General features: G+C 44.2%; 1 protein-coding gene across 2 annotated transcripts in view; it reads right to left on the bottom strand.

Annotated features, from left to right (window-relative positions):
• Positions 1–1,176: 1,176 nt before the first annotated feature.
• The window catches only part of CA10 (carbonic anhydrase 10), a 519,450-nt gene continuing 493,835 nt past the window's right edge, over positions 1,177–26,791 (bottom strand). Inside the window, exons 6-11 of one of the 2 annotated variants that reach the window (XM_072938631.1) lie at positions 24,116–24,211; positions 19,429–19,501; positions 6,104–6,258; positions 4,239–4,413; positions 3,857–3,903; positions 1,177–2,502 (exon numbers count right to left, since the gene is read on the bottom strand). In XM_072938631.1, the coding sequence (XP_072794732.1) occupies positions 2,500–2,502; positions 3,857–3,903; positions 4,239–4,413; positions 6,104–6,258; positions 19,429–19,501; positions 24,116–24,211 (549 nt within the window). In that variant the 3' untranslated portion in view covers positions 1,177–2,499. The remainder of the gene's footprint in view (positions 2,503–3,856; positions 3,904–4,238; positions 4,414–6,103; positions 6,259–19,428; positions 19,502–24,115; positions 24,212–26,791) is intronic. The other variant, XM_006218377.4, reaches the window with a different exon arrangement.

Below are 26,791 nucleotides of genomic sequence, written 5' to 3'. Positions count from 1 at the left end.
CTGAGAACTGAATGAGAGACAGAGTGAGGGAACCATGGGAGGCCACGAGAGGTTGTTGTCTCCAAGTCACTTATAGGTAAGGACGCTGTTCCAGGGAGGGATGTTGACTTGCCCAAAGTCGCAGAGGATGCTGGTGACAGAACAAGGCCTGTAAGCCCAGCTCCTTGTCTCCCTTCCTTGCTGGCGCTCTTTCCTCTTTGCCCCGACATACTTTAGGGATTTACCTGTGTGCTCTCTGCTGGGCATCTGTCCCTATTGTTTGGTATTAATTCGATGCCCCACTTGTGATTGATGCTAAGCCCTCCCTGTAGAGCAAGGAATGGTGTGGTCCAGAAAAAACTCTGATAGGTGGGTCACACACATGCTCCATGGGCATCATTTACAGAACAGTCATGGCAGATATTGTGCTAGCTGCTTTAAGTAGCTGCATAGCATTTGAGCCTCATACCTCATGGCGTTAGTTATTAGCATCCCCCATGTGCAGATCAGAGAAGTAAAGCAACTTGCCTAGGGTCACACAGCAAACAGGCAAGCAGAATGAAGATCTGAAGCCAGGACTGGTTGACACACGATATTGCTACCTTCCCTTGATGGCTAAAGAAGATTCTGTCAGAGAGGAAGCAGCAAGCCATACATAGAAAGACTGCCACCAGCCCAACCTAAATCTTTGCAGACAGATTCGGTTTGCTGGAATAATATGATTACTCAGAAACAGGCTCATGTGTCATCATGGCTAAGGCCATCACCTAACTAATATTGGTGCAAAAAATGAAAACATCCAATTAAGTGTATTATTTCAAATATGAAATATCTAGCTGCTTGATATTTTTTTTTGTCAATACACCTAGCCACTTAGCCGAAGTTTTTGACATAATTGTGAATGTTCCCATTTGCACAGACCCTGCATTCCTGTGCTTTCCCACTTTCTGGAGGCTGTGACAGAAAGGAGAGATGAAAGTTATTTTTAATTTGACCACATCCAAGCCTTCCCTTCCAGCAGCTAAGCCTATATGTTTTCTCAACAGGGTATTAATTACCTGGCTCTGGGAATGACCAGACAGGCTGTTCCGGTGGCTCCGGCTGCCCTGCTGGCCATAATGCAATTGCTCGTGGACACAGCAGGACTCGGAGGCTTCGGCAGGGAGCATCCTCCTCCTCAATAAACTCAGGCATGGGTACTGGGTAACTTGTTAAACACATTTATTGATTTCTTGACAGTAACCAAACACAGTGAGTGACCATTATAAACAAGAAAAGAAAGGCATTCATTTGTACTTTGTGAGATTCCAGCTGCACCTGGAGAGAAAAAGACACCCCTTTCCCAGGAATTTACAAGGCAAAGTGCATTCCTTCAAGGGAGCATCACGAAGGAGGGGTGGGGTGGATAATGGCAGTTTTGAAATGCAAGAAATCTATCGCCTGCTATCTCAGGCTGAAGCTCACCTCGTATGAATGATCAAGCCATGGAGTGGAATTACAGTTATGCTTGCTTAGCAAATGCATTCCCAGTTGCCACAAACTCAGTAAAAAACTGGCTGCAAATGAACAAAACGTGTAAATGAAGGAGCAAGTGAAAGCAAAGAAAGCAGTTGCATGGAGCCTGTAAGGACGGAGAACAGACCAAAGCCAGAAAGATGAAATTAACTCGTTAAACACATTTATTGAGCTGTTAACAATAACCAAACACAATGTATGACCTTTGGAAAACAAGAAACAGCAAATGGATCAATCTGATCTTGGCAAATCCTACTACAGATATGTGACAAAGAGGGGAAATAGTTCCATTTTTTAATAGTCTGTGGTGATATATATATACAATGTGTATCTCTTCAATGTCTGTTCTTTTTTTTTCTTTTTAAATTGTTGAGTAAACAGAAGAAACATAATCTAGTAATAAGTGTCCTTGGACAACTTTGTCCTGGTTCACCTGTCACCAGCACCCTCGAAGGATCCTGGGACACTATCCGAGATTACTTGAAGCAAAGAACAAAATCCACTTGATGCTGTCAGAACTGTGTTTTCTCTCTCTCTTTTGGAAGAATTTTGTATGTACAAAGGCTGAACAGTCTCATTGGGTAGATTTATTTGTTCAGGAAAACAGTATCAAAATTGTAATCAGGTTAACCGTTTTTTTTTTTTTTTCTTCTAAGACCTCTTATGAATGAGCCTTTTGTTTCTGAAACTTGACTTCCCATCTTGGAGGCTGAGTGTGTGTGTGTGTGTGTGTGTGTGTGTAGCTATGTTTGCCTGTGTGTGTATGTGTGTGTGAGTGTTTGTATGTGTGTTGGTGAGTGTGTGTAAGAGATGTGTTCTTCTGCCAAGGTTTTGCAGACAGTTTTCATGAAGAAAGGGCCAATCCAAAGAGTGAATGAGGCTTGAGGGAGAGAAGGAGAGAGAAGGAAGGAGGGGGACATTTTAGGTTATGTCAGTTCACAGTTGTGGCATTTCACTGAGGTGGGATTCTTCTTGGCTTAGTTCCCTACTTGAGGAGCCATTCATTTACTGGAAAGAGAAAGAAACAAAACAAAACAAAACACACAGACAACACAAAACAAGGCATAATTGAATTAATTTGCACATAGTTTGGGGGGCTTACTAAAAGGCGAATGGACAGTGCTGTAAATTCTTGCTTGCTTGTGTGTGTCCCAACTACCCACTCCACTTTCTTACGACCCTCTAGGCCTGAGCTACCCAATATGGTTGTCACTAGCTGCATGTGGCTATACTGTAAATTTAAATTCATGAAAACTAAATACAATAAAAAATTTTGTTACATTGTCATACCAATCACACTTCAAATGTTCAATAACCACATGTGGCTAGTAGCTACTATATTGGACAATGCAGGTATAGAATGCCTCCATCATCTCAGAAAGTTGTAGTGGGAGGCCCTGCTTTAGACCGGGGGTAGGCAAATGACGGCCTACAGGCTAAATCCAGCTGTGACTTGTTTTTGTAAATAAAGTTTTATTGGAACACAGACACACCCACTCATTTGCATATTGTCTATGGCTGCTTTCACAACTACAACATCAGAGTGCAACCGAGACTGCATGGCTCACAAAGCCTAAAATAGTTACCATCTAGCCCTTTGCAGAAGAAGTTTTCTGACCCTGCGCTTAGACTGTAAGTCCTGTAGGCAGGGTGGTGTCTGTCTTCATCACCAGCATAGCCCCATCACCTAGCTGAGTGCCTGGTGCATAGTAGGTGCACCATAAATTGATACTGAATAAAGAGAAAGCTTGGTGAATGAGTTGAGTATTTATTTGCCTGGTAGTTCTGGCTGCAAGGGAACAGAAAACTACAGTTTCGGCACTCTGGGTGTGTCTGAGAGAAAAAGAAAGACAGAAATGTGGGGGAAGCAGGAGAGATATAGTGGCAGGTAGCAGTGGTAGCTGCTTCTAAAAGCTGCCGGGTGCCAGCCATAGTCCCCGTATTTGGGCAGCACATCATGACTACAGAGGGCTTCCCCATCCAGGTTCTCATTTGCTCCTCACAGCAAGTCATGGAGTAGATGGTCTAGGGATGGCCATGAAAGCAGCCAGGTCCAGAGGGCTAAATGATTTGGTTGGGTTTGCACGGCTTGTTAATGTCAGAACCAGGCTGGGAACTTGGGTGTCCTGACTCCCTGGTTGGGGGCATCTCCGTGACACTGTCCTGCCTCCACCTTCCTTTCCCTGTTGAGGGCTTACCACAATGATCAATAGACACTTAAGAGTATAGAAGGGAATAGAGAGAACTGGGTATGGACCAGAGTGTTACAGGAGGTGAGAGGTGTCTTGAATGCCTCCTTTTGTAGGAATTATAGTCACTTCTAAGAACATAGCAATGGAAAAAGATGTATTCACATGCATACCTCACTGGGCCCCGATGGCCTGGCATCCAGAGTCGCTTGCTCACCTTCTAGGGGGAAAGGGGTCTATTATGTGTATAACTAAAAGCTCTAGTGTTTCTAGCTGTCTTATTTTAATACATAACCTTGGGAAAATCAGCCTCTCTGGGCTTGCCTATAAAAAGGCTGACTTGCCTGAACCAGAAGAGACTTAAAGATTTGATTGCTATCTCTTCTTATGAAATACAGGCTTTTTCAATAGAAAAGCACCATGCAAATGGAAGGTGGTGGCTTTACTGTCACTTATCATCTTGATTCCTATAATGGGAAGTAGTGCCAGGCCCTCCAGAGCAGGTCTGAGCAGGAAGACTGGGCTCTGGCCAATGTCCCCGCCCTCTGGACCCACCTCTATACTGCAGCCTCTGGGCCCGGTTGTTCGGACAGTCCTTCCCTTGTAAACTGAAGTTGATGTTCGTGCGGATGCAACGGTTGTTGAGTGGCTGGACGGGCCTGAAGTTGTCACTCATGCTCAGAAAGATCTGAGAGGGTTGGTTCTGGCTGAGCAGGCGTAAGGAATGCATCTGAGGAGAGAGAAATAACTCTGAGATCGATCCGTCCTCTTAAACGCTCTAGGGAAAAGGTTAAGACCACATAGACCATGGCCAACGGGGCAGTGCCAGCTACGTGGGCAAGGGCCCCTGACCCCTTCACAGACCCTGGGCCGTGGGGGCGGCTGTTGCTGCTGATGCCTCCATGCTCGGAGCGAGCCTTGCTTCTAGTGCACTAGCTCATATGTGCTTTTCAACAAGCCAGTGATTCCCTTCTGTCCTCAGACATGTCATCTGTCAAAGGAGGAAATCTGGCTGGGCATTCTCCAGGGTCTCTTCTTTCTCTTACACCCTGGGGTTTAATAATTCTGGGAATTATTCCCCTTCGTGGGTATTATCCAAACTATAGTGACTGGTCCAGGGGTTGGAGCTCAACTAAGCTGGATCAATTTGGTTCCTTGTCTGTGACTATCAGGATCAGGAGCTGGACTAAAATGCTTGCAGCCATGTTTCACCCCAGGACTGGGAAGCAAAGGGAGACTCTCTAACAGGAGGGAGAATGAAGCCAGTGTGCAGCAGGGAGCAGGAGAGAGCAGAGAGAAAGGCTTCTGAGGTTCCGATTCCGGTGAGTTCCTGACGTCAATTTCTGATCTTAAATTCTGTAAGATGCCCCGCTATCTCCTGAATACATCCTTTCCCTCAGTTTAAGTTATCTGGACAGGGTTGCTTGTCACTAAAAGAGTCCCAATCAGTGTAGATAGGATCAGGCACTTCAAATTGTGCAAATTGTTTTCGGGTTGTGAATACACATCCTATAAAGGAGATAGGATTTGCTTTCTTCGCTTATCTCGCCTCTTCTTTTTATAGACCCTCACAGTCATAGACTGTCAGAGCTAGAACAGACTCATGTAATTTACACCACCTCGTTAAAGAGGAGAATTCACTTCACCGCAGTGGGGCCACGGGCCCAGGAGCACATTAGCAAAGCTGGCTCAGAGGCCAGATCTCCTCGTTCTCCTCAATTCTGAGAACACTAGCCGGCCCAGCTAGGGATACTGTGACATGCTTAAAAAAAATCCCACAGTCCAATATGCTTGCAAAATACTACACGTCCTACTGCCTCCTCTCGGAGACTGACATAGATCATTATTCTAAAGGCCCTGAGAAGTCTCCCAACAATGAAATCTATGTGACTCTTTAAGTTAAAGTCTTAGCCCTCAGTACCTCAGAATGTGACTTTATTTGGAAACAGGGTCATTACAGACATAATTAGCTCAGATGAGGTTCTTGGGGTGGGCCCTAAGCTAATATGACTGATTGGGGTAGGCCCCAATCTCATAGGACCAATATCCTTATTAAAAGGGAGATTTGGACAAAAAGACACAGACATTGGGAGAACTCCATGTAAAGAAGCAGCAGAGTGAGGTGACGCTTCTACAAGCCAAGGAGCACCAAAGATTGTCAGAAATCTACCAGAAACCAGGCGGGAGGCATGGGACAGACTCTTCCTCACGTTCTTAGAAGGAATCAACTCTGCAGACACTTTGATCTTGGACTAAGAGCCTCCAGAACTGTGAGGCAATATGTTTCTATTGTTTAAGCCCCTGAATTTGCGGTTCTTTGTCAAAGCCGTCCTAGCAAGGGACTGCAACAAGCACTCTACAAACCCAGCAGGTCTTCCCATCATCTTCCCTGTTAGTGAAAGGACCACTGAGATGCTCACCTGCATCCTGGTTATATAGACGGGTTTGTTCATTATTATCCAGCTTGCCGTCTCGTAGCAGGGTGGGATAGTCATCGATCCATCATATGTAATGAAACTGGAGGTCTCTGGATACAGTTCCTCTATATTAAGTCCCTGCAGTAAATATGCATCATCTAGAGAACAAAAAAAATAAGAAAGATTTAAGAATTGGGTAACTGAGAAAGTGCTGGTGTTGCTGGTAATTTTTTTTTTCTTTTCAGATTCCAGAAGACTGTAACTGTTAGGATGGGCTGTAGCAACAAACAGCCCCCAAATCTCAATCACTGTAGACAATGATCCATTGTAGGTTGGCTCAGAGCTTCCTCCATGTCATTGTTGTCCACATGCTGGGACCCAGGCTCTTAGAGCAGCTGCTGTCTAAGCACTTGTGAGTCACAATGATAGGAGGAAAAGCGAGCAGATGAAACACACGGTGGCTCTTAAAGCTTCCATCCCAGAAGTGGCACATGTCACTTCTTCTCACGTTTTGTTAGCCAGAGAAGTCACATGGCCAGGGCTGACATTAGGGACTCAAGGAGGCACATTCCTCCCGTAGGATGGGCAATGAATATTGGCGAACAGTAATGTGGTCTCCTACAAAGACACGTGGAAGAGCTAAGTCCTTGGTTCTGGTCCCTGAAACCTGGACACATAGCGTTATAGTCATAATGAAATGCACAGTTAGAGGCTTCAGGGCCCTTTAAAACATGCCTGGTCACTTATTCTTATTTATTAACATGGATTAGTTAAAGAATATAAAGAAAATACTTTTAGACAGAAAGTTAGGCAGGCCAAATCTTCCCATGAGATTTAACGGTTAAGTTCAACAACTGACTTCATTTTTGTGGCTCCCTCTCCATTAGGCCTATGCAGACAGCCTTGGGTCTTAACACCTATTCGAGGAGTTCACACTCATGTGTCTTTTATTACTGAATATGCTTTTTCAATTATAAAAGTGACGTAAGTACATACCATACTATATGGAAAAAAGACAGATGAGAGAAGATAATAGCCCTGATCATATAAAACAACTGCCATTAACATTTTAGTGTATTTTATTCTGATTTTTAAATTCAATGTATTGGTTGTCTTTTTATGAAGTAATTTTCAAATATCTATCAACTTCAATGAAGCTCTGTCCTCCTCTCCTCATGATCCCCTCCTCCCTTCTCTTGCACACTCTTGCTCCCTTCTCCTGGCTTCTAAAGCACCATGCTTTGTAGTCCTACTTTTCTGGGCATTCCTTCTGGGGTTCTCTTGCTGGATCCTAATTTTCTACTTGCTTTTCTCAGTGTTGGCATTTCCCAAAGATCTGTCCAAGCTCTTTTTCCCTTCGTCTACACTCTCATCACAGCCTATCTACATTCGTGGCTTCCATTGCCCTCCATCCCCAGTATCCCTGATCTGTTTCTTCAGGGGTCTTGTGCTTGCTGGTTTGTCATGAGTGTCCCCACTGTGGTTGACCCAGGGAGCCTGGAGAACACATGGCAGGGACCCACAGCCTGGCTGGCAGAGGGGTGAGACTGGCTCCTCCAGTTTTCCTAGGCTCACATACATTTTCTCATCCACATGTTCACCTCCCAGTGGGAAAGACCTAACTCTTTGGTGGTTGACATTATCTCTCAAATTGAGTACTGTGCACATATAATGGTAAAAAAAGTCCTTTTGCATACAGCTGGAACCTCATACTGTCCTAGCAAAACTGGTCAGGCATAGAATAACATCTTCACTGACAAGGAGCTGAAGATCAGAGAGGCCGAGTGAACTGCCCAAGGTCACAGCGCTAGATGGTAGCTGCAGAGTGGGGACAGCTCTCCTGACTTCCAGGGCAAAGTCGTTCATTCACTCAACAAATGCTCACTAAACACCTCGGTGCTGGGCACAGGGTTAGGCTCTGGGAGTAGAGCAATAAATAAGAACAGATGCCCGCCCTCCTTCTAGTGAAGAGACAGACAATAAGTGGGAAAATAAATGTATGTAGACTCTAACATCAGTGGCAATAAGTGCACCTTGACCCAGCCCCTACCTAGCTACTGATCCTGAGCATTAATGCTGCTAATCCATTTTCCTGGGCAAAGGCCCCTTACTTTCCTCATATCTTGCTCCAGAAATTGCTCACTCAGTTTTCTTTGGGAGGAAAGAGCCATCTTTGCCTCTTCAGTGGTCCTTTGCTTGCCAACTGAATTAAGAACAAGTCAGCTGATCCAGTGGTTGGGAATGATGTGAATAAAACCACTGTTGGCCTGCTTCATCTGGAACTTCCCCTCCTGGTCTCTGCCTACCTTTAAAATGTAACTGAGCTTCTCCGGGGCTCTGTCCACAAAATGCCCCTGGAAGAGACTGGTCAAGCTGGATGTGGAGACCAACCCTAGGAGAAAGGACTTTCTCTTCCCTTTTAAATGTTTCTATCAAAACATCGGGAAATCAGGACAAGCCCCAAAGAGACATGGTAACTGGAGTGTGGCTGGCCTGGGTCTGCACCCTGTGCAGTCAGACGCTTCCATGACAAATGGTGTGATGGTCCTTGGGAGTTAGACCAGCTGCCAACACAATACGCTTATGTGAAGTAGCCATCATTTGGCTCTATTTCTTAAGCTTCTAGTATGTGTCAGGCACTGAGCTAGGTATGGGCAAGCAGGACGTAATTCAGTAAATACAGTGAGTCACAGAGACAGTGATATGTATCTGCACTGGCTACATTGAGAGGTTGTCAGCTCTGCCTGGGGCTGGGGCTCCAGAGGATTCCTGGAGGAGCTCACCTGAAGTGCATCTTGAATGACAGAAGGTAATAAGTGTGTGGCTGGTAGGGGGTGGCTGTCAAGGGCATTGTAGACAGTCATGCTAGAGAAAGCGAAAGACACAAGAGCAGTGCAGACTTGGGATGGCTAGCATGAGGGCAAGATGCAGGGGGAAAGGTGTTGTGAGAAATAAGGCTGGCGGGCCAGGACAGGACACACCCAGAAGGTCTTTCTCTGTGCTGTTGGGAGTTAGGGCTTCATCCTGCAGGCCACACGGAGCCACTGAGGGGAGGAGTAGTGTGCTCAGGTTCGCACTTAATGATGCTTCCTTTGATGGTGGTTTGGCCTGAAGATTAACATACTGAATGAGAAAAGGAAGCATTTGGCACATCGTTATTAAAGGTCAATGTGATTTGTTTAACCAAGCCTGCACTTGGAGCATACTGGGCACTCTAGCATGCTGCTATTATTGTATTTTATTTTATTAGGGGTGGTGGGGAGGAAGGAAACAGTAGAATGAAGGCATTCCAGGCACGACTAGAGTAAAGAAAAAGAACATTTATGTTCTTCTGAAACTATAACCAGCCTTTGTGTTGCATCCACATTTGAAGAAAGGGTTGGGGTATGTGTGTGTGTGTGTGTGTGTGTGTGTGTGTGTGTGTGTGTGTTTGGGGGGGTGGGCAGGCCAGGGGCAAGAAGTTGTGTTCACGGATTTAACCCATAGCAAGGTAACAAGGTGCTTCCCAAACCCCGTTGTGCTGATGTCCCAGACTCTGCCGCTGTGCTCCTGCCAAGAGGTTCTCCTCCACCAGTGTCGCCTGTGAGATGTGCAGTGGTCGTTAGAGAACCTGGCAACTCCTGTGCTCCCACAGTCCTCGCTCACCACGTTCTTTTCCCCTTGTTCACCACGTGGTGAGTACTCACTGATGCTGGTGTCCTTGCCTAGCCTGCTGATACCCACATTTCCCCTTTTGCCCTTTTTATTTCCTCACATTGTAGAACTTGGAAAGACCCAGTGTGAAGCGTGTGAACTTTGGACTCAGACCTGAGTCTGTGTGCTGGCTTTGCTGTTCACCATCAGTGTGACCTTGGGCATGCAGGTAACCATATGAGCCGCAGTTTCCACATCTGTAGTAGGCAGATGGTTGGAGAAGGCCTGCACTGAATGTTTGTGGCCTCCCCAAATGCGTATGTTGAAATCCTAACCCTCAGTGTGATGGTATTATGCGTTGGGGCCTTTGGGAGGTGATTAGGTCATGAGGGCAGAGCCTTCATGAATGGGATTTGTGCCCTTTTAAAAACTACCCAAGCAATAGAAATAAAAGCAAGAATAAACAAATGGGACCTAATGAAACTTACAAGCTTTTGCACAGCAAAGGAAACCATAAGCAAAACAAAAAGGCAACCTACGGAATGGGAGAAAATATTTGCAAACGATGAAACTGACAAAGGTTTGATCTCCAGAATACATAAGCAGCTCATATGGACATAATAAGAAAAAAACAAACAACCCAATCCAAAAATGGGCAGAAGACCTAAACAAGCAATTTTCCAAGGAAGAAATACAAATGATCAATAGGCACATGAAAAAATGCTCAGTATCACTAATTATCAGAGAAATGCAAATCAAAACTACAATGAGGTATCACCTCACACCAGTCAGAATGGCCATCATTCAAAAATCCTGGAGAGGCTGTGGAGAAAAGGGAACCCTCCTACACTGCTGGTGGGAATGTAGGTTGGTGCAGCCACTGTGGAAAACAGTATGGAGATTCTTCAAAAGACTAGGAATAGACTTATCATATGACCCAGGAATCCTGCTACTGGGCATATATCCAGAAGGAACCCTCCTTCAAGAAGACACCTGCACCCCAGTGTTCATAGCAGCACTATTTACAATGGCCAAGACATGGAAACAGCCTGAATGTCCATTGACAGATGACTGGATAAAGAAGAGGTGGTATATTTATACAATGGAATACTATTCAGCCATAAAAATGACAACATTACACCATTTGCAGCAACATGGATGCTCCTGGAGAATGTCATTCTAAGTGAAGTAAGCCAGAAAGAGAAAGAAAAATACCATGTGAGCTCACTCATGTGTGGAATCTAAAAAAAAAAAAAAAAAAGAACATAAATACAGAACAGAAATAGACTCATAGACATAGAATACAAACTTGTGGTTGCCAAGGGGAAGGGGGTGGGAGGGGACAGACTGGGATTTCAAAATTTGTAGATGCTGATAGGCATATGTAGAATAGATGTTAAGATTATACTATATAGCACAGGGAAATATATACAAGATCTTGTGGTAGCTCACAGCAAAAAAAATGTGACAACGAATATATGTATATTCATGTATAACTGAAAAATTGTGCTCTACACTGGAATTTGACACAACATTGTAAAATGACTATAACTCAATAAGAAAATGTTAAAAAATAAAAAAAAATAAAAACTACCCCAGAGAGCTGTCCCACTTTCTTTTCGCCATGTGAGGTTACAGGAATTCTGTAACCCAGAAAGGGTTTTCACCAGAACCCAATCATGCTGGCATCCTGACCTCAGATTTTCATCCTGCCAGAACTATGAGAAGCAAATTTGGTTGTTTATAAACCCCCCAGTCTTTGGCTACTTTATTACAGCAGCTCAAACTGACTAGGGCAGAGTACTTGCCTCACAGGTTGTCTGAGGGACAGATGAGATCACACTTTCAGGTGCTTGAAGCAGGGCCTGGCCCATGGCCAGTACTCACTGATGCTGGTGCCCTTGCCGAGCTCCCCAGGGTGACCCCTGCTTGGCCTCCCAGGCCTCCTGGCTCTCCCTCACTGAGTTAGTGTCTTCCTCTTACGCCACATTTACTGAGCTAGCTCACGAATAATAATCTACCTATTTGGATAATCTACGATACTGTGAGGTCCTTTGGGAGAAGGGCTTTCATCTTTTATCTCTGGGTCCTGAAGCCCCAGCATGGGGCCCACCACATAGCGGGTGCTTATTAAACACTGGTTACATGATTGAAGGAAATGGTTTCTGGCCAGCAGCTCCACCTGCTGGTGGTTCTGGGCAGAAACTAAGGGGGGGGGGGAAGAGGCAACAGCGTCTCTCAGGACAGGGGAAAATCACAGAGGCTGCAGTCCATACTATTAGCTTAAATACATGCTTAAGATAATTAATAGGTATAGAGTATTTACACACAGTTTATAGCTCCGTCTCACTCTTTCAAGTGGCTGGAGATGTTAACAACTGTGCTTTTGATTTTGTGCTATGCTCTTGCTAAATCTATGGTTTATCTTATACTGAGAACTTAGTTATGGACACAGCTCCCAAGCTGGCTTTTTCTTTCTTTCTTTCTTTCTTTCTTTTTTTTTTAAGCGAAACACACTGTGATGAAATGCCTAGGACCACACAATGGGGGAATCTTTCCCTGAGTCTGAGCTGCAGCAGTGCCCTCTGGTAAATGCATCGTGTTTAGTTATGTAACACTGATGAGATTTAACATCTCCCGGCTTCCTGGTTATGAAGTTCCCATTCAAAGAGAATGAAGCCAGTGAGAAAAAGGCACGAGCATTCCAGAGATCAATACTGGACTTGCTTCTGATCGATGTGGAACTCTTTGGCAATTTTCTCATGTAGAATGACATTTCCTCCTGTAATCTGAGGCAAATTCCACTGAAATGAAAAAAGGCAATTACAAAAGAATAAAGTAATATGATTTTTCTTTTTACACAAACAAAAATAAAAAAGAGGGCCTCTGAGAACCGGATTCATGGAGGTTAGCTGCTCCTTTTCTGGTCCTTGCTGACTAGTTACTACCTAGATTGCAACATGGGAAGTGGTGTGCTGTGTTTTGCGTTCTGTGAAAACATTCCCAAAGCCATTCATTTGAAATGAAAGTACAAGTTCAATTAAGCATAGAGAAAGGCACCTGGAGCAATATGCTGAAACTCCCTGGTGATATTTCATCACATTTAACACCGTGTTCCTCTGAGGAGCGGGCGCACAGAACACTTCCCAAGGAATTGAGAAGTATAAGGCAGTTACAAGTTGGTCTGTCCTTGCCTGAACATTCATCTTTCAGACAGGGTTGGGGTAGGGGGTTAAAGCAAAGTTATAAACAGGCAAGACGGAAAAAAGATGTCTTAAAGGGCTCGTATTGTGTTTTAAAACGCTATATTTAAAAGCCCTTCTCTGAACACCTTGAGTCATGTGCCTTTGTTTCCTTGCTGGAAATATATTGAGCTGATAACCAGACCTGTTTAAATTTGAAATCTATGCTCTTTAGGATTCTTATTGGACTGAAGTTCACCATTGCGTTTACTGTCTATGAAACGAATGGAGTATGTGAAATGGAAAGAGAATGAAGCTACCAAACTACTCCACTGTCCTAGGACCTTGGAAGAAAGTGATCAATTATATGTAACATTGTAATAGTGACTCCCTCTTATCCATTTAAGAGGCTCTTTGCTCTCCCTTAGTCACTGGCTTCACCACTTCAAAATATCATCTCTTTTTAAAGAAATAACACTAACTACATGAGATCAGGTGGATACTAAAATGATAAGAGTGTTACCTTTCATGTAATTGAGGCTCTGTGCCTTCTTATGAATTAACACAAGAAAAATGGGGGGACATTGGCATTGTTCCAATATACTACATTAAAATATTAAAATACTCCAAGTAAATTACCAATATCACCTCCAGAAAATCCATTTTTTCAGTGTCATGATTTCAATCTTGACCCTTAATCTGTTGAAGGGGAATTTAACTTTAATAAAATGAATTTTCGTAAGAAGACTTTCTAAATTCAGCCTGAATTAATTTCAGGCTGGGTTAGTGAGAGTGTTTTATAAGATTTGCTCAGACATACGAGATCCAAGCTTTCAAGGAAAGTGGAACCTCACTAGGCTATTTCCCTCCACTGCATATAGGTTCACATACAGGAGCTATGTTTCATGAGAGTAAGCAAACTTTGTTGCCCATGTGCCCTAATTTGCGTTTACTTCGAAGATAAATTTTATTTGGTATTCATAATGACCTAAAACTCCTCCCTTCCAGGAAGCTGGATTTGACCATTACATACCTTAGGATGATTTAAGAAAACACATTATTATGCACTTAGCTTATACCAGTCATTGTCCAGGCAATTGAGTCATTGCCTTGTTTAAACCTTACCCCAACCCTCTCAGTATCAGTATTAATATCCTCATTTTATTGATTAGGAAACCATCTCAGAGAGGTTAAGAAATTTGCCTGAAGTCACACAGCAATGGAAGTGGTATAACCAGGAGCCCAGGTCTATTAGTTCTCTATCTCTTCACTAGGACACCTTGCTTCCCGTAAGTATGGCAGCTTTTTCCAGCATGCTGGTTTCCAAAATTCCCAGTCCTTTTGGCCAGATTGTACTTCTTTCCTCCTTTTATGGATTCGTTTTTCAACTGGTTGAACAGAATGATTTTGCACAATTTCTTTTTTCCTCCCTAGTCATCTAGGTTATGTTCAAATCAAGCAAGTTGTGTGCTTACTGGCTGCCATTTTATGGTGCTTTCACCCCATGCTTCCATGCTTACTCCTGCCTCCTTGCACCTCCTCAGCTGGTTGGTGGGACAGACCCACAAGAGCCTCCTCCAGGGTAGGGCTTAAAAGATATCTTTAGAAATTATTTACAATCCTAAATCATGGGGATTTGAGCTGCTCTTTCAAAAGTGAGAATGTGTCCGCCTCTCTTCTCTATTTATTCTCACTCATGATTTAAACCCAGGTTTAAATGCCATCTGGATCCCAGTGACTTCCACATTTATATCTTTAGCTCTCTCTCCTGAAACCCTGAAACCCAGACTCATGTATCCAACTGCCTACACCACACCTCTTCTTTGATGCCCATCTCAAGCTTAACATATTTGAAATTTCGGATTCCCTTCCCACTCATAAATATGTTTCATCCATAATCTTCCCCATCTCAGTTGATGGAAAAGTCTTCCTCCCAGTTGCTCAGGCTAAGAACCGTACAGTCATCCTTGACTCCTCTCTCTCATATCACACACCTTATGCGTTGAGAAATCTCTTGGCTCTTCCTTCAAAATACACCCGTCATTTCTCATCACCTCCCCTATACTGGTCACGATCAACATAGCCTCATCATTTGGATCACTGCAATCCTCTCCCAGCTTTTGTCTTTGCCCCCCTATAGTCTGTCCAAGCAGAGTGATCCTTTGGTCATGAGATTATGTCACTCTGCTCAGAGTCCTAGATTGACTTCTCATTACAGTGATCTCCAGGGGAAAGATTGATGGGGAGATTTGACCCCATCTAGAACCAATCTTTATGCCTTCTCTGGTTTCCATGTGTGCCCAGTAATGGCAGTACCACTGTGTCCCTTTAAATGATGCTGATTTCTACTGGTAGTCCCATGCCAAGGGACAGGCAAAAGTTGCAGAGAGCTTAGGATAGTATGGGCCTGAACTTTCAAGGTGACCACAAGTTTTGTGGTTAGTTTGAGTCCATTCCAAAGTGGAAACACATGCAAAAAGCAAGGAGATAGCTCTTCAAACTGAACTAAAGTTAAAATTGAGAGAACATGCTGACAAGTTTCATGGAATGTGAAAGTATCAGTATTACAGCTAGTTAAGACCTCAGAGCTAAGCTTTCCCTGCTCCTTAGGGAGGAAGACAACAGGAAAATAAGGGCATAGAAAGATCCCTAGGAGGACCCATGTTGGAATCGTTGCTCTTCTGTTATAGAAGAGTACATTACTGTCCAGGAAAGGTACACTCCTTCTCTCGCCCCAACTCCATGGGAGGATTTTGATGTTGGTCTTGGCTGTGTCACTTGCTTTGGCCAGTGAAAAGTGGATAGAAGCAACAATGTGTGTTTCAAGCCTAGGCCTTAAGCAACATCACACATTTTGACCTCCACCATGAGAAGTTCTTGATCCCAGAAAAACGAGAGCCATGTGGAGCCAAGCTGTCCTAGCTGGCCTGAGACCTACAGAGCTGCTCCAAACAACCTACAGATGCAGGAGTGAGAAATCAGTGCCTACCCTTGAATGCTTGTTTATTATGCAGAAGCTGCTGCCTAATACAGCCACTTACTTGATGCGTGTCCTTGACAAATGGCTTCCCTTCTTAGAGCCTTAATTTCCTCATCTGTAAACTGGGATAGCAGTTGTGCTTATTTTGAGGATGGAGCCTTTAAGGGCACCAGGTAAGGTGCTTCACGTAAAGCTCCAGCATCGAGCCTGCAGTGTGGAAAGCGCCGGGTTAGCGTCACTTCCCTGTTCCCGTGCTGAGCACGTTGCACAGTGGGTGCCACGTTTAAGTGAGTGCGGCAAACTGCAGCCATGCTGGGGTGTAGCTCTGGGCTGGTTGGGAGAGTGGGTGGGGGTCGGGGTGAGGTGTTCCTGGGTGGTGTGGTTGGGGGGATCCATTTCTTTCTTTCTTACTTAGAAGTATGAAAGCAGGATACTCTGAGAGGTGCCCCTGAGCCGTGATGACTTTGTCTCCACCAGAATTCGTGGGCCTGTGCCAGCATAACCTGCTGCCTCCTGCAGAGCCTCTGAGAGACTTCTAGGCTTGTGTTTCCCACCCACTGACTGTGTCCTCATGAATGACGCCTGTTTCAGAAACTCCCCTGCTTGCTGCCTGGCCAACCTTCCACAGGCTGGCTGCCTCAGGGAGCTTAGCCGGAGGGAAGAGCGCTGGCACTTTCCTGCTGAGAAAATCTATCCCTTGCAGCCCCACTCCTGGGCATCACAGTGTCTCGGCCATTCCCCTATGTCACGGCCAGTCATTATCCCTGCAGTGTTCCTTCCTCCAGGTATGTGATAAAGGTGCTCCTGGGAGCACATCCATTCTTCCCCAACAATGCGAGAGCGCAGAACACCTGTGATCAGGGGCCTGGAACAGTTACCTGAAAGGTAACCACCTTCCCCCACGCTGGGTCTCGTTATCTTGTTTTAGTTCCCCTTGGCCCTGGCAGACAGACAGAGGGACAGCTATTCCCACTGCTAGGAGTGTGTCGTAGAGGTGGTGAGGGCATCTCCTCAAACATGTCTTCTGCATAAACTCCTCAGCCTGTTATCAAGACCCTTCGAGATCTGACTCCAGACTGTCCTTCCTGCCACTCCCTCTGCCTTGTCGCTGCGACTGCAGGGGGCCGTTCGTTTCCCCAGCAATTTCAGGCCATCACCAGTGTTTACCAGGTGTGCTGTGGGGCCTGAGATGAAGACCTGATGAAGGCAGCCCCTCCCTTTAAACCCTTCATAGCCCTTTAATGCTTTCCTTGCTTTTGTGTACACTCCTCCTTAGCTTGGAATGTCCTCTCTCTTTCTTTCTTTCTTGTTTCCTGCCTCCATCTCCCTCCCTCCCTTCCTTCCCTCTTTCTCTCTTTCTTTTCTTCCCTCACCAAATGGTCATCATCTACTCAGTCCTTATTTGAAAGGCAATTGCTAAGTACAAACTTGCCATGAATTGTAGGCAGACTTTCTGTGACCTCAAAGAGTTCTGTTCATATTTCTCACACATTGTACTTGTTACACAAATCTTCATGAAACACTATAGTATGTCTGTCTCCATGACTAGAGGGCAAGCGCCTGCCTCATGGACAGGAAACGTGTTCTACTAATCTATCTCCTGGCACTCCGGAGCCACTCAGTAAAAATTTGCAGAGTGAGTGAGTGAACAAATGAATGAAGGTCTTTGGTTTAAAGACTGCTACCCACTTCAGCTATTGCCCAGGTGTGTCCTTGGTTCTCATGGACCCGATGGGGGTGTCAGCAGGGACAGCTCACTTGGAGTAGATGAAGCTGAAGTTTCCCTTAGCCACAAAATGGCAATTCATCACTGGTCCCAACAAGATCTGTCACCTTGGTTCTCCAACCCCTATTTGCACCAGAATCGATACCTGGTCTTAAGAAAGGCCACCTTCCCCCTGCACAGACACACGTGGATGTTTTCATCTTTGGCAGCAGCCACATCACTTAATATTAATCAGACCAGAGCTGGGAGTAGGGTGGGGAGGAAAGTCACACTAATGATTGACTCTGCAGCTGGCAATCTGTTCGATTGCGTGTTGGGGCTTAATGTGTGATTTCATGGCTTTTCACGGTCTCTAAACTGCATCAAGCTTATTCGAAAACATTTTATTTAATTTTTATGCTCTTTTAATCAAAAAAGCTAAAAGACTAATAATCTTTTATGGGCAGTTATAAAATGTATTTGCACACAAGACAGAAATGAGCAATCTAAGTTTGAACTTAGAGAGGACCCCATGGGGGCGCTGCTGAGGATAGGCAGGATGGTTCTGGAGATAACTTAATTTATTCTTCTAGGAGATTCTCCAGGTTCATTCAGCACCCCCAGCGCCGCCACACCAACCTCTTCACATGGGAGTGACTTCATATGGAAGCGCTGTGTGGGAAGGGCTGGTGTCTGGTCCATTTTTATATTCTAGGAGCCTTACTTGGTGCCTGTCATGAGGCAGGCGTGCAGGAAATGTTGGCTGAATGAATGAATAAATGAACGAGGGAAGGGTTCTCCATACTTTCCCTCCAGCAGTCCGAGGTGAGATCTGGAGGCATTCACTCTGCCTTTCCCCATCACCAGTGGAGGCAGGAGCAGCAGTGTCCTCCACCTCACTGGGTGGAGCACATGCCAAGAGGATGTGGAATATTAGGTTTGTATGCTGTGTTTTTACTTTTGTGATAATCAGATTCAGGATCCTAGTCTTAGAAGGACTTTAAGAAACTGAAGTTTAACTTCTTCACGTTACAAATGAGGAAACAGAGTCAAAGTGAGGAAGCTCTTGCTTAAGGACAGAGTCAGGACTTGAATTCCACTTTCCTGCTCACTCCTAATTAGTTAAAATTTTTTTCCTGTACTGTTTTCTTTCAGCCCTTGACATGTGCTGTTTCCTATAACTGTTCCCAAAGCCTGCAACTTCTGGGATTGCTGCTGAAGACAGTAGCAACCATTCTCTCATTTCCCTTCAACTCTGCACTGTTCTGTCTTTTCCGCTTAAGGATTCTGGGGATAAAACCCCTAGAAACCCAAGAAAACTGGACAGAGTTCTCTAGATCAGTGAACCACACATGGGAATGATGAAAAATGCCACCCTGCCTCCCTGAAAGGGAGACCCAGTGACACAGAAAGGGAGATGTGGTCCAGCTGGGGGCCTTTGTATTTGTTGAAGTTGAATCCAAACCACCTGGTGAGAGCTTTTTCAATCACATAATTGGCAAAGCCCCAAGTGTGGCCAGCTGACATGGTGGCATCTGTCAGCTAGTAGGGTCCCCTAGCCCATTACCAATCCACAGGATAATGATGACCATCATCATAATAATCGTTATTGCCTTAGACGGGCTTGGATGACAAAGGCACTCTGGGGACTTCTGTTTGAAATGAGTTGCTTCTTAGCCAACCCTGGCTCTCCAGAGTGACTTTCTATAGAATTAAAGGATCATGAAGCTGAAAGGGGCCCTTGGAGATCATCAGTTCTGGCTCTCTGCCTTCAAACAAGATAGACCTTTACAGAATACTTGCTGTAAGGAAACTGAACCAAACTTACTTTTATATGTTATTCTTGTGATAGTATCTCTGTTGAGCATTCGATTAAGGAATGGGTTTGATGAGTCAGAAACCTAGGGGAGAAAAGAAAATATTAATAACTGGGTGGCACTATCCCAGGATAAACATTGTCTCCACACACTTACTTATTCACTCATATTTAATGAGTGCCTGCCATGCTCCAAACACTGTGATGGCCGGAGATTCAGAGATCAAATATACAGAATCTACTTTACAGAAACCCCAGTCTGGAGAAAGAAGACAGGTAAGTAGACCAATGGTTATAATTTAGTGTCAAGAGTGCTATGGTAGTTATAGATGTGATGATAGTAGAAGACCACCCAGCTGGGGACTCTGAGGAGCCACGGTCTGGGCTGAGTCTGGAAGGATGGGTGGAAGTTAACAAAGTGCTTGATAGTAGAGTGTGGAAAAGGAGGAAGGGTGAGGGAAGCCAGGACACATGGTGGGTTGGGCATTCACGGACATGGGAGAAACTAGTCATGTTTGGTTGAGTATCTCAGTGTCGTTGGAGGTAAGAATACGGGGGAGGGATGAGAGGCAAGGATAGAGAGGGAGACAAGGGCTAGGTCACGTCAGACTTTGAATGTCATGTTAGGGCATTTCAACTTTATTCTGTAGGGATGGGAAACCATCAAAGAGTTTTAAGTAGGGAGTGGGAGGGACATATTGGGGGGGTAGTTATGTAAGAAGAGAATGAAAGGGAAAAAGTACCCACAACAGTGGTATCAGGAGACGAAAAAGATCTCTAAGAAATAATACAGAATCTTATTATATCACTGCTCATTATTACATGAATCAAATATATCATAAGCCATGTCATCCAGTCAATCATCCATCCATCCATCCATCCATCCATCCATCTACCCATCCGATAAATATTTCCCAGGTGCCTACTATGGGTGACACATTTTACTTGATGTTCAGGGATCAGTTCTCATTTTATGTCTGCGCCTTCAGGTCTCTAAATTCCTTCTTTATGAACAAACTAAGCTTCCAGGGGCGTTAGCCAGAGAACCACCGTTTGGAGACTGTGATGTGCCCACACATAACTGTGTAGACTGTTTTCTTAAAAACTCTCTTTTCACTCAGCCTTTCCCATGGTGCCATTGTTCATCTTAGTTATTTCTCTCCTACCTCTCTCAGCTCTGCTCTGTAATTTACGCCTCAGCTGCTAATCGGATGTTGTGACACATCCGCATTTTAAATCTGATTTATTCGGAGGGTTGGAAAAATCACAGCAGATGATTATTATTATTAGATAAGCAACAGGTAATTTTTAGTTTAGAGAAAGCACAGACTGTTTACTTTCCCTCCATCTGTCTTTCCTTTCCCACACATTTTCCTGGGTGTGTTGTTATGTGAGACATACACCAAGGGGAGCTTGGTGAGTGACAGTGTTCAGTGGAGGTAAAAATCCCACCCCTGAAACAGAGAAAAGTCCCAAATCAAACACTGCTGCTCCCTGGAAGCTTTAGTGCCAAATCCAATCTCTACTTTGACATCCTCTTCTGCTATTTAAAAGACAGCCTGAAGCTGCCTGTTTATGCGGATACACCCCATGAAGGGAGAGCCAAAAATACACTGTTGTGGCACGTAAGGAATCTGCCATGTCCCTTAATCGGTGCCTGGTATTCCTGGTACCCGTTGAGTCTGGGCAGAGCTAATGTTGGGACTGGACCCTTTTGCGCTGATTAAAAATAATTGAAAAATTTCCAAAGTGTGCACAGATGATTTGTGGGCTCTAGTGTGTTGGCTGCGTGGGTGAGAGGATAAAATATGTACTTGGTATAAGTGAGCTTAAGTGGGAAGTTAATGGCGTGTGATTGAGCAGCAATTATAGCCAAATCTCAGTTCTCTGTGCTCATAGGAAGGGTGACAGATTAGGAGGGGACAGAGATAAGTAAAACCCACAGATAAACAAATCTCTGATTTTAACCAACAACTCTAACCCTTTTATGGCTCAGCTTTTGGCCAGGGAGACATCTGTAGTGCTCAGCTGACCTAGATATGGGGCCTCTCATTTTCTGTTCCTGCCTACCCTGCAGGGAGCTGGGAAAGGGAGGCAGAAAGATCAGAAGGAGCGGAGGACTGTGTGGCTTAGAAAACCCAGGGCTTTGTTCACGTCATTTCTGGTAGGTACCGGCGCTCAGCACAAGGCTGGCCCGTGTCCCACGCTCAGTCGGTGTTTGGGGATGAGTGAATGACAACTCACAGCTTGGATAACTCATGGTGGAGCATCTGGGAGTTGAGTATGTTGGACAAAGATAGAGATGCTGTGGCTTATTTTGAGATCTAGCCAGAAAGCATCAGGTTTGCTCAGGGAAAGAACAGAAGCACCCCCAGGGGCCAGACTGGCCCGAGGAAGATACAGGAGAGCTAGTCACCACCCTCTCACTGGCCTCAGGGTCTGGGGTGTAAGTTCCTCCCGACGACCGGCAGGGAAGCAGCCGGGACCCGCATCAGTAATCTCAGTGGAGCGAGTGTCTCTGCAGCAGCTCATGAAACACACCAGTAGTTTGCAGTTGAGGAGGCTGAATTCCTGGCGAATCAATTACCCTGTCAGCTGTAATGTGCCAGCACTTCCAGGAGGACATTCACTGACTCAGGGTCTCTGAGCAGAGTGAAGCCTAGTCAGTGGACAAGGCTGAGGCAGCCACCAAAGCTCAGGAGCTGTTGGGCAGCTCTCACACTGGCCACGAGAGTTACTCATGGAAGGTCTGGCGCTGGGAAAGCTATAGCGGGTGGGAGCCCCTGGACACGCACAGCACAGTGTTGTGATATGTCTGCAGGCTCCATAACAACGAGTGTGGTCCAGGCTGAACACATCAGTTGGTTATCGCTGTCATAACTGGGGCTGGTTGAGGGATACAGGTATTTGTCCTGTGTTTGTGGGCAACATGGGGATGTGAGGGAAGAGGGTTTTTTTTATGGTTTTTTGTTTCGTTTGTTTGTTTTCTTAGGTGGGGATTAGGTTTTTATTTATTTATTTGAGTGGAGGCACTGGGGATTGAACCCAGGACCTATATGCTAAGCACATACTCTGCCACTGCACTATGCCCTGGCACCTGAGAAGTTTCTAAGGGTTGTTTTTTCGCTTCTTCCCAGCTATGTGAATAAGATCATTAGTATTAATGTCAAGCAAGACCCGGGTTCCTTCCCTGATGGGCTGTTATGAACTACACGAACTTGGATGGAATGCCAAAGATTCTCTGAACCATTTTTCTTATTTGCAAGATAGGGACACTGATGCCCACCCCACAGGTTTATAATCAGGGTTCAGTGAGTAAATACATGTAAAGTACGTATCTATCTCAGTGCCTGGCATTCAGGAATCTACTGTTTATCATAACAGAGTTTGTGATGATGCCAAGAGGCAGGAGCTGACTGTCCCAGGACCAGTTTCTCTGGGGGAAGTCACATCAGGGATTAAGAAGGCATGATGGCCTAAAAACATGCTTCTCTGGTCAAAATCCCCTTCCTATTTTGGCCACTGATAAGCTAGAGGGCTTTGGGGTTCGTGGCCAGTGGCAGCAATGTGTCACTAATGCTCCTGTCCAATGTTCAGCTCTGCCAGGACCCCAAAAAGGCCTGCCCTGACCCAGGTGAAGGAAAGGAGGTTAGGAGGAAGTGTGGAGTCTTGAGAGGGGTGACCAGGCAGGGCAAAGCACCTGTTGCAAAGGGTGATGCTTTTGAGGAGGGCGAGGAAGTAATGCCTGGCTTTGCCCCTGTGTGTCTGAGTGGTAATGACGTCATCACCAGAGCTCAACCTGGTGCCAAATGTTGAATTTCCATTAATTGTCATCAGATTCCAAGTTCTGACAAGAATATGTCCTCTAATGATCTGGCTAAAACTTCCCAAGGGAAGTCACTGCTAGCACAGTGATTGCCAACTTTTGGAACTGCCACAGGTTGCTTTTTTTTTTCCACTTTATGTTTTTTTTGTTGAAAAGACAATTTCTTTTTTATACTTGCATACCTGTTTCACTTAACATCTGTCAAACCGTTAAAAGTAATTACTTTTTAATAAATGAGAATTTGCTTGGTTGGAGATTTGTTGTTGATGATGACTCTTAAGGAGATGTGGAGCTTCCCCAGAATGTCATAAAGAAAGCACAGGTGACCTTTGCTTAATTAGCCACAGGGATGCCTACGAGGGAGAGGGACACTGAGAAGGAAGGATGATACACAGAGCGACTGGGGGAGGCTGAAGGGAGCTGTTTAGTGCAGTGTCTGGAGGGAAGGGATATCTCACATTTTTCTTTTCTTTCTTTTGCTGAGGGTCAACTGATGAACAGGACTTTAATCCTGTGGGGTCTCAGTGAGAACCTCCCTTACCTTCTATTGCTTCCTTCTGAGTTTTCTGCATGAGTGGGACCTAAAGCCTGGCCCTGGACCCAGCATCCTTTTTTTCCTCGAGAACAAAAGCCATCCAAATCCTCAGGCCCCAGTGCTCTAAAGTGGAACTCAGTGTTTTTGCATCTCACTGAAAAGGGACTTCATTTTTCATGGATCTCACGGACATGAAAATTATCACCCTGCAGCTTTTCTTAGGCATGGGGAACATTAGTCCTTTTGTTATTTCTGAGATCCAACATGGCTGTAAACTGATATTCTGACTGGAACGGTAATGGCGAGGAGAGAAGAATGAAGGAACACAATGCACTTACTTTTATAAATATAGAAACTACCACCAATCCGTTTGGGCTCTTCGCAGCTTCTGTCACATTTGTATATAGCTCGTGGTTATAGTGGATGAGCTGCACCTGGCGGGAGGGAAAAGCAATAATAAGAACAACAATCTAGCATTAAAAAGATGTGAGGCACAGCATATCCACTCCACACAAGGGTAAACTGTAAAGTCTGTTGTAGGACAATTGGAAAGACAATCTTATTATTGAAAAGATTTCAGAGATACTGTGTGTGTGTGTGTTTGAGTAAAATGCACGCACACATACACATACACACACACAAAAATACCCACATACATATTTGCAAGTGTTTTCTGGTAACAATCATGCCTTTAATAAGCTCAGTGCCCATCTGGCTCTGGCTCCATTCCTGGACATTTCCCCTAAAGTGTGGGAGAAGTGAATTTTTCTTATTAGGAGCAAAACTGCCCTACAGGGGTGGACGTGCTTTCCAGGCTGCACCCACAGCTGCCATTGGCAGCGAGTAAATCTTCCCCATGGCCACGGGGGAGCAGGGAACTGCTAGGACCTGAGTCAGCTCAGTGACTCTGAGAGGAGACCGGTCAGCCTGCAAGATGCAGTGCTCTGGATGGAGAGAGAGTAGATGGCTTAGGCTCCTGTTGGACCAACCTCCCCAGGTCATCTGATTGTGCAGGACTTAACTTGCTTCTCATTCAGTGAGGATCAGCCATCTGCCTCTTGAGCCCTTGTGCATTCATTTCAGGCTGTGGTTTTAAAATAGATTTTTTAAACAGTATGGAAGTATAATTTTTGTATCAAACTAAAAGAGAAGTTGAAAAAAAGTTCCCTCTTCCCGCCTCTTTCTCATAATCCCAGCCCAAGCAATTATGACTATTAACAGTTTAGTATACATCCTTCCATATATTTTTCTGTTCTTATAAATCACACACACATTCCCATGTATGAATAAATTCCTAGAAATGAATGGATAAATTCCTAGAAACATACAACCTACCAAGACTGAATCACGAAGAAACAGAAACCCGAAAGATGAGTACAATTAAGGTGATTGAAGTAGTAATCAAAAAATCTCTCAGCAAAGAAAAGCCTTGGATCAGATGGGTGCATTACACCAATCACTCAAAGAAGAATTCATACCAATCCTTTTAAAATCTTCCAAAAAATCAAAGGAGAGGGAACACTTCCAAACTCATTTTATGAGTCCAGCATCATCCTGATACCAAAGCCAGACAAAGACACTGCAAGAAAAGAGAACTAAAGGCCAATATCCCTAGTGATCATAGATGCAAAAATCTTTAATAAAATACAAACAAACTAAACTCAGCAGCGTGCTAAAGGGATTATACACTATAACCAAGTAGAATTTATTCCTGGGATGCAAGGATTGTCCAACCTATGAAAATCAATGTATGTGACACACCAAATTAACATAATAAAAGATAAACCCCACATGACCATCTTGATAGATTCAGAAGAGGCATTTGACAAAACTGACCATCCATGATTAAAAATCTCCACAAAACAGAAGGAACTTACATCAATACAATAGAGGCCATACATGAAAATTCCATAGCTAACATCAAAATTAATGGGGAAACACTGAAAAGCTTTCCTCTAATATACAGTACAAGGTAAGAATGCCCACTCTTGCCACTTCTGTTCAACTTAGTCTAGGCCGAGCAATTAGACAAGGCAAAGAGATAAAAGGCATACAAATCAGAAAGGAAGAAATAAAATTGTCTCTGTTTGTGGATGAAATAATCATATATGGAGAACATACTAAACACTCAACCACAACAAAAAACTGTTGGCACTGATAAATGAATTCAGCAAAATTGCAGGATACAAATTGAGTACACAAAAATCGGTGGCATTTCTATAGACTAACAGTGGACTATGGGAAAAGGAAATTAAGAAAACAATTCCATTTACACAATAGCAGCAAAAATAATAAAATACTTAGGAATAACCTCAACCAAAGAAGTAAACAACTTGTACACTGAAAACTGTAAAACACTGATGAAGGAAATTAAAGATGATTAATGGAAAGACATCCTCATGTTCATGGGTTTGAAGACTTAATGTTGCTAAAATGTCTGTACTACTACAAGTGATCTACAGATTCAATGCAATCCCTATCAAAATTCTAATGGCATCCTATAGAAATAGAAAAAAAAATCCTAAAATTCATTTGGGACTACAAAAGACCCTGAAATAGCTAGAGGCATTACATTTCCTGGTTCTAAAAGGTATTTCACAGCTATAGTGTATAAATACATATGTATAGACCAATGGAACAGAACAGAGAACCCTGAAATAAATCCACACACTTATGGTCAAATGATCTATGGATGCCAAGAACACATAATGGAGAAAGGTTAGTCTCTCCAACAAATGATGCTGGGAAAACTGTATATCCCATGCAGAAGAATGATCCTGGACCCTCATCTCATACCACATACAGAAATCAACCCCAAATGAATTAAAGACTTATGTGTAAAACCTGAATCTATAAAACTACAAGAGGAAAACATAGGAAACATTTTTTTTTTGGACATTGGTCTTGACAATGATTTTTTTTTGGTTATTACAGCAAAAAGTTCAGGCAATAAAAGCAAAAATAGACAAGCAGGATTGTATCAAACTAGAAAGTTTCTGCACAGCAAAGAAAAC

The sequence above is a fragment of the Vicugna pacos genome, chromosome 16 (assembly GCF_048564905.1).
Source record: "Vicugna pacos chromosome 16, VicPac4, whole genome shotgun sequence".
NCBI classification, from domain to species: domain Eukaryota; kingdom Metazoa; phylum Chordata; class Mammalia; order Artiodactyla; family Camelidae; genus Vicugna; species Vicugna pacos.
Note: the sequence above shows the minus strand (reverse complement) of the source record. Positions and strands in the feature narration are given on the sequence as shown.